The 12,111-nt window shown below is 44.5% G+C and overlaps 1 protein-coding gene across 2 annotated transcripts in view; it reads left to right on the top strand.

Moving 5' to 3' along the window:
- The first annotated feature begins 2,037 nt into the window (after nt 1-2,037).
- Nucleotides 2,038-12,111, top strand: part of SLC38A1 (solute carrier family 38 member 1) — a 42,581-nt gene continuing 32,507 nt past the window's right edge. For both annotated transcript variants that reach the window (XR_005954954.1, XM_041465640.1), the window contains exons 1-2: nt 2,038-2,204; nt 10,793-10,998. Coding sequence is in view for 1 of the 2 variants with exons in the window: in XM_041465640.1 (XP_041321574.1) it covers nt 10,880-10,998 (119 nt within the window). In the remaining variant the exon portion in view is untranslated. The remainder of the gene's footprint in view (nt 2,205-10,792; nt 10,999-12,111) is intronic.

The raw sequence follows: 12,111 nt of genomic DNA, 5'->3' as shown, positions 1-12,111 counted from the left end.
ATGACAAGGTAAGAATCAAATAGCTTGCCTTTGTAACTATGAAAGGAAAAGAGGTAGCAGGGCACATCAAATCAATGATCATTCACCTGATAGCCTGATACATATTTTGTTTTAAAGAAACAAAGTATTTTCCTCTTATTCCCTACAGTAACACCACCTGACCTCATCCACTATATAATACACATTTTTATTCAATAATCTGGGGGAGGGATTGATTTTCAGTTTACCATATATAAGTCTAATTGAGTCAGAGTGAATTGCAAATACCTGCTTCTCTGCTTTCAGGCATGGTACCTTGCACTGAGGGTGGGGAGTGAAGCTCTGCCTTGAAATCCAGTCCCACATGTTTTTCAATCTTAAATTTCTCTGGAACTGCATATGATTCTGAAGTGAGAGAGGTTTAATCACATGAGGAAGGTTGAAAGGTCAGCCCTTGCCTTAATGCCCTTGTTCAGCTAGCTCTTCCTCAGGCTTCACTCTCAATACTGGGATGACATGGCTCTTGTCCTAGCAGGGTGCAATAGGTGTTAATTAAATTGCTGTTTGCACAGCACTTCACATTCAGAGAACTCTGGGGTCCTCAGCACAGGAGACACATGGGGCTGTTTGAGCAGTAGGGCCATGGTGATGATCATAGGTATGGAGCCCTTCTCCCATGAGAAAAGGGTGAAAGAGTTGGTGTTTTTCAGCCTGGGGAAAAGAAGGCTCCAAGAAGACCTTGCTGTGGCCTTTCAGCACCTAAAGGGGACCTATAAGAAGAGAGTGACAACCTTTTTAGCAGGGCCTGTTGCAACAGGACAAGGGTCTAAACTAAGAAGGGACAATTTAGATTAGATATAAGGAAAATGAGGGTGGTGAAACACTGAAAGAGGTTGCCCAGAGGGGTGGTGGATCCCTGAAAACATTCAAAGGCAGGCTGGATGGGATTCTGAGAACTTGATGTAGTTGAGGTTGTCCCTGTTCATTGCTGGGAGTTGCACTAGATGACTTTTAAAGGTCCTTCCAACCCAAACTGTTCTATGATTCTGTGAACTGCCCTACCGGGAAAAAAAAAAAAAAAAAGTGATGAAAGCACCAAAACAGGAATCCAATTTATATATGCAAAGCCAGTAATTTGAAAACCACAGTTCTTCATGTGTGTCATCTGCCTTTTTGGCTTGACATTTAGGAGACTCAGTAGTGGAAATTCTAGAGCAAGCACCTAAAGAAGCTTCTGAAAGAGTGGCCATGAAAGCTTCCCAGAAACCATTACCCTCCATGGGTAGCCAGGCAAACTGCACCCAAGCCCACAGGCTCCATCACCCTTTCATTCTTTGCCTTGTGATATCCCATGCAAGTCATGTGTTCGGGGGTGGGGGGGAAGCCAAGGACAGCTGCAATACCATCGGGTTAGTTCTTGAAAAGTTTTTTCCAAGCCAAAACCTCATGCAATGCTTTCTAGATATTAGGATGGAAATAACAAGCTACAGCAATTGAATTCCCCGTTCATTTTGAGGAAGGTGTCTTGCCCCAGCAGGAAATGCTCCAACCTCTTGCGCAAATGGCAGCATTTTCAGCATATATACCTTTGCATGACAGAACAGGAAATCGGCTCACACAATAGCGCCGGATCTTCCGTAGCCATTTCAAGTCACAAAAATCCAGCTTTGCCTGCCAGGAGGCGTTCTCCTGTGGCTAGCCGTGGAGTGAAAAAAAATTATTGTCTTTTGTAAAAAGAGTAAAAAAAATTATTTGGTGCGGTTTTTTTTTTTTTTTTTTTTTTTTTTTTTTTTTTTTTTGGTTTTTTTTTTTTTTTTTTTTTTTTTTGGGAAAGGTGCTGGACGCCCCTGCGGCCGGGGAGCTGGGCGTGCCGGGACCGCGGGTCCCTGCCCGGACACGTGTGAGTCTCCGCGCCCCGCAGCACCTGATGGCGCGGCCCCGGCGCCGGCCCCGCGCGGCGCGCGCCCGGCGCGCTCCCGCCAGCCCGCCCACCTCCACATGCACACACCCGCGGCGGGAGCAGGAAGGACATCTTTCTCGTCGTTTTCCTTTCGCCAGTTTCATTTAACCCCCTTCTCCCCCCTTCTTCTTCTTCTTTTTCTTTTTTTTTTTAATTAAGTTTTATTTTATTTTTATCACTGTAATTATTTGTCGGCGTTCTCCAGTCGGATCCCGGCGGAAAAGGTGGATCGCTTCCCAGAGGGTTCCCGCGGCTCCTGGGGAAGGTAGGCAGCAGCAGCTAATGCAGTCGGAGGGATGGGGCCGCGGCTCCCCGCGCACCCTTTGTCTCCGCGCAGCGCGGGCCGGAGCCCGGAGCCCGCCGCCGCCGCCGCCCGCGCTTTGTCCCCGCCGTCCCCGCAGCCCTCCCCCATCCCCCGCAAAACGTGTCTGCTCCCCGCCGCTGCTGCCCAGCGCAAACCCTAAAAATGCAAGCAGCGAGCCGGGCGGGGCTGGGGGAGCCCGGCGGGGCGGAGGGGACGCGGGGACGGGGCGGCCATGCGGCATCTCCCGCGGCTGGGGCGCGCTGCCGCGCCGGAGGCGGGAGGCGAGCATCGCCGGCTGCCGTGGCGGGCATGGAAAAAAACCACAAACAAACAAAACCCGCAGAAATAAAACAAAAACGTGGCAGTCTGCGGCTACGGGCTTCCGCTGGCAGCGAAAAAAATGTAGTAATAATAAATGAGTTTGCCCCTTGTGACGGCCGGGTCGCGGGTGCCGCAGCCCCCGCAGGGTGCGCGGCCGCGGTGTAGCCGTGCCCGGGGAACGTTCCTGCCTTTCCCTTAAACCCAGCACTGCCATGGGGTCAGTGCAAGTTTTACGGTATTCGGAAAATGCAGGCTGGGCCCACGGCGCGCACGCGTGTGCGTGGTGCCCGTAAATACATAGTAACAGCTGAGGTGGTCGCTTTTCCTGAGCAAAGGCGAGAACAAAAAGAGGCCGGAGCGAATGCCCGGGGGTGCCTTGGCTCACGTGTGTCCACGTCCAGCTCGCTGCTGTGGCAGGGGGCTTGTTCCATTGTTTTGCGGAGTTCGTAATGCAACCTGTAGCTAGGATGTGTCTGTTTCCTTGTGAGGGAGGAGACGATGAGGTGTGTAAAGCCGTGCTTTGTTTATGTGACATTGCAAGGAATGAAATAAACCCTGGACCTGGCAGCTGGTTTTATGGAAGGAGAAGCTATAGTTTTCCTTGTGCCACCAGCTGAACTCACCTCGTGTCCGTAGGCTATTCAGAGTCCCAGACTGCTGTGGGGCATTTCTGCCAACCTCTAGTCCAGATTATAAATAGGAATCTGTGCTGTGCTTCGTTCACCTTCAGGTTTGGCTTTTACTTGTGCTTGAAAGGCAAAATAACATAGAACAGATATTGTCCTAGAAGTAAAGTGTAACAAAAAGATATGTGTTAGTTAATAAAATATATTGCAGGGATAAAAAACAAAACAGAGGAAAAATCCCCTACATTCTGAGACTAGTCTTCATAGATCAGAAGTAAAAACAGCTACAGGGGGAGAAAGAAACAGCATCCTTCATTTAAATTTTACTTTATTTGCTACCAAAACACCAACTTTGTTAAAAATGCCTCTAAAAGGAAATTCCATCTGTTCCTGAAGGATATAGGTATCAATAACTGTCCTTTCCAGGCTAGGAGTCCCTGCCGAAATGGCGCTGAAATCTGCTTTGCAAAACCTGCGTGAAATCTCTGAACTGCCATATTGCTGGTGAGCAGAGGCCTTCTGCTGAGGCTCGGTGGAAATTCACTGACTAAAACGGGATCTGCTCCACTGTCATGCACAATGACTCCTATTTGACTTTGCCTTTTCGGAAGGTCGGCTTTTTTCTTTTCAAGAGGCACCACAGAGAGAGCACTTCACTGAAGCACACTGCAGCATCCTCTGTCTTGTCACTTGAGACTATTTATGCTGTAGCTGGACCAACTGGGCTCTCCAGGCTGGGTGAGGATGGGAGACGGTTGTTGGCAGTGAGCACCAAGCTGCACATACCCATGTGAAGAGGCTTATCCCCTGAGCTTGAGGCTTTCTGCAGACTGCTGTAAAACGTGGAGGATCAATTGTCCTTCGTGCCCAAGTCCTGCTTTTTACGAGGGTTTTAAAGGATGGAAGGGGAAGCAGTGCTCTCTCGGCCTTCCTGCTTGGAGGCTGCTCATCCTGGGTCTCTGTCCTACATTTCGTCTGTGTTTGCTGTTTTGGGAGCTTGTTCTTAGCAGTGTGAGAGTGGTGACTGAGCAGAAATGGAACTCTCTCCTGTGCTCTTCTCTCTTTTTAGCATCTTGTTAATTTCTGTTGGGATCTGCATAGCAAGTAACATGATACAAACTTGTAAGTGACAGTTATTATGGTGAAGACAAGTGAATGTTGTGGAAATATTTAAATAGCCTGAATTCAGTTTTCTTTCTGATGGATACTTACTGCTGTGACCTTAATCCAATCCAAGAAGTTTGAGCAGCTGCTCTTGGGAAAAATGGCAGCTTTTACATGTTTTGCAGTTAGCTCTTACAATATTTGCCCAAGCTTATCAGGTAAATATTGCTTTGAGTCTCTTATAGTCAAGAAAACTGAGGCAGAGAAATTACTTGTAAACTGGAGCAGAGGAAAAGTGAGATACACATGAATTTATGAAGGATTCTTCCTTCTGTAGTACAAAAGTTTATTTAAATGGGAATTTTAGAGCTGCTGTTTAACCCTTAGAAATACATCTGGATAGTGTGTTTTGTTGCAGTGACCCATAAAGCCCCACTCATACAGCATTTCCACTTTCTGTGGAAGACAAGAGCGCATTTATTTGTGGCGGTGTGTTGTGGGATCTCTTCTGAAAACCAAGACTGTTGAGAGGATTTCACAAAGAAATATAATTAGGAAAAAATGTGACTATATTCCTCTGCCAAATGCCTTTCCTAATTTGACTGGGAAGGGCTCAAAACAAAAATGTACTTAAAACCATTTTCCTTTATGGCTCATCTTTAAGTGTTTTGCCTAAAGTAATGAATCACTTGGTGAATCAGACTGGGATTTTATGGTTTCTTATTTGCCTGCCTTTGATCAGCTGAGTAGCCTGTTGAAACTTAATTTGGGACTGTCTTCCCTTTCTTCATGGCAGCATGGAAGGGCAGTGTGGAGAGTGATGGGGCAGAGCAGGAACATTTTCCTGTTGCAGCACAAGGTTGGGCACTACCAAGAGAAAGGCTGACGATCCACATTTGTTCTCATCTCTTCTGTTTTATGGCACCCTTTTCTGAGCTTCCTTCCCAAGACTTCTGCCACTTGTTTTCCCACCCCCCATCTTATCTTTTAACTGTTTCCATCCTGCATGCCATGGGGGCTGTGAGAGAGAGGAGCCTGGGGATGAGAGGTGGTGGCTTGCAGACACCAAGCAAATAGCTGCAGCAGTGCCAAGGCCTTCTGGGCACCACGCTGCCCTCATCCTGGCACCGCCCTGATGGGCAGGACAGGCGTGTGCCAGCATCCTGCTGGTTCTCTGTGGCACCTGAGCCCAGCTGGGACACCACTGGGGCTGGGGTGAGCCCGCTTCCTTCCACTGCTCCTGTGGCTGCAGCCTACTGCAGAGGGGCAGAGCTGAGGAGCTGGAGGCAATGACATTTCAAGCACTGCAGATGTTTGCTCAGTGGATATGAGTCAGTCTAATTTCCAAGCTCTTTGTTATCTCAGTGGCTCTTCTCTAATCTCTCCATTTTGTCCTTTCTGTAGATGAGGAGTAAGTCTGGAGCTTTATGTCCCTCCTGTCAGGTGTCACCAATGCAGAACAAAAAGGTGATAGTTTCTTCCCTGCCTCCCAGTGTGATACTGTTACGTATAAAGCCTATTCTTGCTTTCTGTCATTTAAGTGAATAGTCTGTACACAGAGTTTCAGTCTCCGTGTTTCATTATTTATATCCATGGTGTCTTACTGGTCATATTGCTCTTCTTTGAAAGAGCTTTCAAAAGTATGAGTAAAGAAAGATGTATCCCATCTCAGGCTTTGCAGGAATAAAAACAGCTTGTACGAAACTCAAGAGTTCTAATGACTTATAACCAACCAAGTTTTTCTTGGCAAAACTCTCTTTGAGAAGAAAGTTGAGTCACATTTTGTCTTGTGAGCAAATTATCTTGATTTCCATAGTTAAAAGTGCTTAGTGTGTCTTGGATATTTACCAGCCCCAAGACCATTTGACTGCGGGAAGTGCGCAGTGAATGAAGTGCCCAGTGAAAGGGCATATTGCAAAAAACCCTACACAGAGGTGGACTAGATGTTGTCCAGATTGACCACTTACCCAAATGCCTCTCACATACTGGGTCAGCTTTTGAGCAGCCATGTGCCTTAAGATGACACTTTTGGAACTGTGTCATTTATAGGATATGAAAAAAGTATGGCACGTGAATTAAGCCGCTGTGATTACTACCAGGAGTGATGGTGTTCTTTTTAGAAACACAGCTTCTGGCAAAGTGTTTTCTGGGATTATACCTCTTCCATGTACAGCCTAGAAAGGATTCATGCATAAACCAGAAGAAATGGATTGTCTGTGTTATCATACTTTTTTTCAAACATAAAGTCTTTGATCCCATTACTGCTCTTGTGGATATTTAACAGTCCAGGAAACTGGAGTTGCAGGGATTTTTTGCTTTTATGTTTCATAAGTCAACAGAAAAAATTACTACAGTTCTTGGAATATGTTTTAATGGCTTGTGAAGGTCTCAGTGTCCTTGAAAATAATAAACTCATTTTATCTTCTTGTGTCATCTCATAGTCCTCTTTAAGTTGTGACCAGTTGTAATCTTTCCCATATTCTGCAAGGAGCACACAACAAATAAATTATATGTAATGGCTTTTACAAGACATATAATGGGATATTTAAGGAGAAAGTTAAGCTGCTAGGCCAGAGCAATGCTTTTTCTACTAAACAGAGGAGCTGGGTCAGCTACCAAACACAGATCCTTGAGGTTCGTTTTGAAGAGTCATTAGATCTTTGCTGGTTTTCCCTTGGGGTGATGCCTTCTTTAAGAATGAGTGCTTGCCCATCTAAATAGAAAAATTTGAAGCAAGAGCAAAATTCTGATTTGTCTTTTATAATTTACTAAGTGTGTGTCTGGAAGGAGAGGTTTGATGGCACGTCTCTGGAAGTTTTCCTTTTGAGAAGTTTAAGGCTGAGTAGTAGGACAGAGTAGTAGGCACAGTGACTGAGGTGATTGGAGTTTTTACAGTCACTATTCACGTAATTATTTACTGTCTTTCAATGTGAATTAGGAGTAAAGCTCAGCCTAAGAACTCTTGCCAACCTAGCATTTTTATTTGCACTTCTTTTAAGACATTTCTTGAATGAAAAGGCTGTAAAAGTACAAATATTACCCTGCTGCTTCCAATATAGCCCAGTATCAACATATGGTGAATTTTTATTAGTTGAAGCAATTTGGGGGTTTTTTTCTCACAGCACTAGTGGCACGTACACCAGAGGAGGCAACTTGCTCAGCTATCCCAGCATTGATTCTCCTTTTGGGAGCAAGGCTATTGCAATTGCAGGGAACAGCTCAGTGTGACTGCAGACCCTTCCCATGGGTCAGAGGGTTGTCCTCCAGCAGCACCAGGCTCTGCTGTAGAGGCCAAGTGACAGGTCTGGAGTGGACCCTTGATTTGTGGGGAATTAAGCTAGTTGACATGAACCCTAACCTTTTGGGATTTTAGATTTTATTTAGACTCTGTGATTTGTCGCATGGGTGAGCTTGAAGTTTAGTAGGTGATTTGGGGGTGAAATTCATATGATCACCTATACTCCATTGACTGTGGAGAGTGCCCAGAGTAATTAGCAGTGACAAAAGGTTTTCTCTGTATATCTCTGAGATAAAGTTATCATTGCAAAAATTTTTTATTTGCATAGTGTTTTTTTATTCCAGGTATCACGCTTGTACCACCCTTTGTCTCTGAATATTCAAGCTCTTCACAAACTGAGTGCTAGTGTCACTATTATCATCTTAATTTTATCGGTGGAGATTCCGAGGACATGTTGGTTTTACTTTGCCAAAGATCTGTGATGAGTTCATGCCATGACAATGAAAACTTCAGTTCCCAGCCCCACCACTCTCTCCTCACCCACCTCATGTTTTGACGCTGAGATCAGGTTTTCTCATACTTGGAAGTGCTATGCATTATGTCATTCAAGATTGTTTTGTTTGTTTGTTTCAGGATTTTGTTTTGGTGTTTCTTTAGTAAATCACTTACCCTAGCAAGAACATGATCTATACTAAGAGGCGTGCCCACTGTCATGATGCTTCAGGAGCCACTTGTCTGTCTGAAACATGGAGTCTGCTGAAATGGTTGCTGGTGCTTCAGCTTGCCCTAAGATTTTGCTCTGTCCTATAGAATCATAGAAGGGTTTGGGTTGGAAAAGACCTCCAAGATCATCTTGTTCCAACCCCTCTGCCATGGGCAAGGACACCTTCCACTACACCGGGTTGTACAAAGCCCTATCCAACCTGACCTTGAACAGCTCCAGAGATGGGGCATCCACAGCTTCTCTGGGCAACCTGTTCCAGTGCCTCACCACCCTCACAATGAATACTTTCCTCCTAATATCTAATTTAAACCTGTCCTCTTTCAGTTTAAAGCCATTCCCCCTTGTCCTATCCCTACATGCCCTTGTGAAGAGTCTTCATTCAAGTAGTTTTCTGTAGAAGCAGGGTTTTGGTTGAAACAGACAAAACTTGTCACTTTTGTGCTGCAGATTCCTTGGGAATGAGCAGGGAGCTGTGTTCCTGCCAGTCTGGAGCTGTAGTGTTTCAGTGACAGAGGGGCAGAAGGTGAAGCTGGAGCCACACGTCAGTGAGCTGTGCAGCCGGCTCTCCAGTGCGCTGCTTACCTCACACTGCTGCTAATTTCAGCACCTGCTTTTGAAACACTTAATGGCGATTTTTTTAAGCACAGACAATGTCAAGGCAGTTCTGAAAATCCTCCTGGCATCATGATGCAAAACAGCGCCCAAAGGAAAAGCTTCTCTGCTTGAATCTCAGCTGAACCTTTACACAGGCTTTAAAATGCCAGGGGACCCAGATCCTGATACAGAGGTTGCCAGGTCTCTTAAGAAATTATTTTAGGAACTCATGGTCACAAGAAACTTCGGAATTCAGTGGGCTTGGTCCTTGCTACCTCAGCAGTCGCTGTCTCCTGTGGCTTTATCCTTTTATAAAAAGATTGTGCTTCTCTTCCAAAATAGGTAGACTATTTTATCCCTGCAGCCTCCGGGAAGACTGTTCCAGAATGCTAAAACCACCCTCTGCTTGCCAGTCTGCATTTATTTATCAGCAGCCTAAATCAATTTTTTTTTTTAATATTTTATTGTGCCAACATTTTAATACCTGAGCAGTTTTCTCCTGGTATCTGTAGTGGAAATCTCTTTTGCAGAGGAGTTGAAAAGTACCCAGCTCACACACCCCAAACTACCCTTGCACCAGGCAGTGCAATAATCAAATGCTTAGCTGCTCCTTCAGTTGAAGAGAAGGGATCCTACTGTTAGCCTCGAGGGTAGCTTTTAAACTTGGCACCTGAACTTTGGACAGGGTGGGCTCTTGAGGAATTGAAAATGGCATTTCTGAGAAAGTATTTACAGGGAAAAAACTGCTCATTTGCAAGGCTATCTTCTGTGTGGTGGGGATGTGGTATAAAACAGAAGTACTGGCTTCTGTAAACTTAATTTGAAACAGGCAGATGTCATAACTGAACAAGTGAACTACATCCTCCTGTCTCGCCCTGCAAGAGCCTGGGGATGCTCGTGCCTCTTGGGTTGCATGCAGTTTGATGGCTTTGAGGTAGCCCTGAGAATTTTAAAATATCCCCAAATTAATCTGGTGTCTGAGGGTTCACCACGTACCCCAGGCTGAATAGTTATTTGGCAATACTGCAGGAAATTCATTCACAAAATGGGAATTGAGAGAGCTGTGGTGCAGGGGCTTGTTTGTGAGTAACATACTGTTGCCTCACTACCACGCTGGAGTTGTAGCTCGGCCGAGAGTGGTTGGGCTCCGGAAAATATTGGTGTTTCAGTTAATTTGCATTGCTGATGAGGAAGTATGTCACTGTAGCAGACTTCTCTGATCTGCCTTTGGCGTTCTCCTCTGTGCTTTTATGGAACACATCTATCGGAAGAGAGATCACCTGGTCTCCAGAGAATAACTGCTTGACACAAGGTATACATTGCTCTTTCTTTCTGTGATACGTGAGCTTAGGGATTTTGGTTTTTTCTGTTTCTTTCCTTGTTTGTAATGAGTGTAACCATCCAAAAACTTAAACACAGTATCCACTGCATCTGTGCTTTCCCAAAAATCTTTAACAGGCTGGAATGTATGTGTTAGTAGAACAGAGTACTGGAATAACTATCCCTCTTTGTATCCCACTTATATCAGCATGGACATGTATTTTATATTTTTAAGTAAGAATGGAGAGCATACAGAAGACAAACACCAGATATTGAATTAGGACTTGGATAACCAAATAGTTTTTATTCCTTAATTTGAGGTTAATCTTTTTTTTCTGAAACAAACAGGCTGGGTTTGCTCCCAAGTTTAAAAAAAATTGCTGTCTTCAGCAATAGATTGCAGGACAGGGTAAATTTATAAGGTTAGTGAGGTTGATCTCATTAACACATACAAGGTTACTACTGTTCTGCAATGTATTTAGATAATAACCTGAGGTCCATCTAACAATACAAAATTGGTTGGTATGGATGTCCCTCTGTACAGGTTTCTCTGGTTTCTCCTGGTGATATTGCCTGCTGTTGGTGGTATACATCTTGGAATTTTTCCTTTTGTTTTATTTAGGCACTGTGGCTGCAGTTTACTCACAAGATACCAACCAAACACTAGTATTTGAAGAACCACTTGGATAGGCGCAGCTCCTCACCCAGCATGCCTTTCAAAGCTGGATTAGAACTGACTGAATTGCAGAATATGACTGTCCCCGAAGATGATAACATCAGCAATGATTCAAATGATTTCACAGAGGTGGAAAATGGCCAGATAAATAGGTGAGTATTTTTCCACTGACGTTGCCTCTGCTAAGAAACACACTGTTTAAAAACAGCATTCTAATTTTCGGTATATATCTTGAATTATTCATTACCAAGTCATGCTCCATTTGAAGATGTAATTTGAATTTCATACATTACATCTGTTGGGCATAGGCTGCAGTAGCAGATAAAGCAAACGGAGTTGCAATTTATTCATCATTTTGAATCTTTCAAATTAGTCTAATAAAATCCATAAACACATAATGCAGCAAAAAGCCAAAATTTTTAGATGTCTGCTTCCTCACAGCAAAGAAGTAATAACAATACAATGGCATAATTTTGGGGAAGTCTCTTTGTTGACTTTTATTCTCTGGTATGACAATTTTAGCTTGTCTGGCCACCTCCATGTATCCAAATTTCTGGGGAGTTAACAGCTGGTGTGGTTGGCAGCAACTGTAGTTCCAGTCTGTATTTGCAATTTGTTGAGATAAACTGGGCAGCAGTTTGCTCCCTTGAGGCAGAGATGGCAAGAAGATGGTAAAACAGTGTCTTACACCTTACTCAGATCAAGGTTAAAAAAATGCATCAATATTGGTGGAAATTATTAGTTACAATTATTATCAATACGATTGTTAGGCTGTTGAGTTTTTCTATAAGCTTACAGTCATTTCTGAAGAGCTGCCTTTTCTCCAGAGAGCAATTCTCCAGCTCTTCCTGCCAGCCTCCAACAGGTGCTGAGCCATCCAGTTTACAGCAAAGACCTGCTGACAGACCCTGTTTGTATTTTGTGATCTGTAAAATAGGAAGCTCTGTTTTGATCAAACTTCCTGTTCAAATATTGCAAACCAAGGTGGAGCACGGGGCCAGTCAGTGCCTGCACAGGGATCCAGCCCTGCTGGGAAGCCTGTGCCAGCACATCGTTGTGATCCCTTCTGCGGGGCTGCCACCACCTATTTTATGATCTTTAAAATCTTCTTCTCTTGCCTTTTCTTGCTGTTGGCAGCATCCTCTCCAGCTACGTGAGAAACTCACTTTCTAGTGTTAAAACGAAATTCAGAGCTGTTTTTTCCCAGGTGAGGTTAGAGTCAGTTGTGAGACTCGCAACTGCATGGGTGGACAAGGATCTTGGTG

The sequence above is a fragment of the Pyrgilauda ruficollis genome, unplaced genomic scaffold (assembly GCF_017590135.1).
Source record: "Pyrgilauda ruficollis isolate IOZ18807 unplaced genomic scaffold, ASM1759013v1 scaffold19, whole genome shotgun sequence".
NCBI lineage: Eukaryota > Metazoa > Chordata > Aves > Passeriformes > Passeridae > Pyrgilauda > Pyrgilauda ruficollis.
This window is presented reverse-complemented; position numbering and strand designations above follow the sequence as displayed.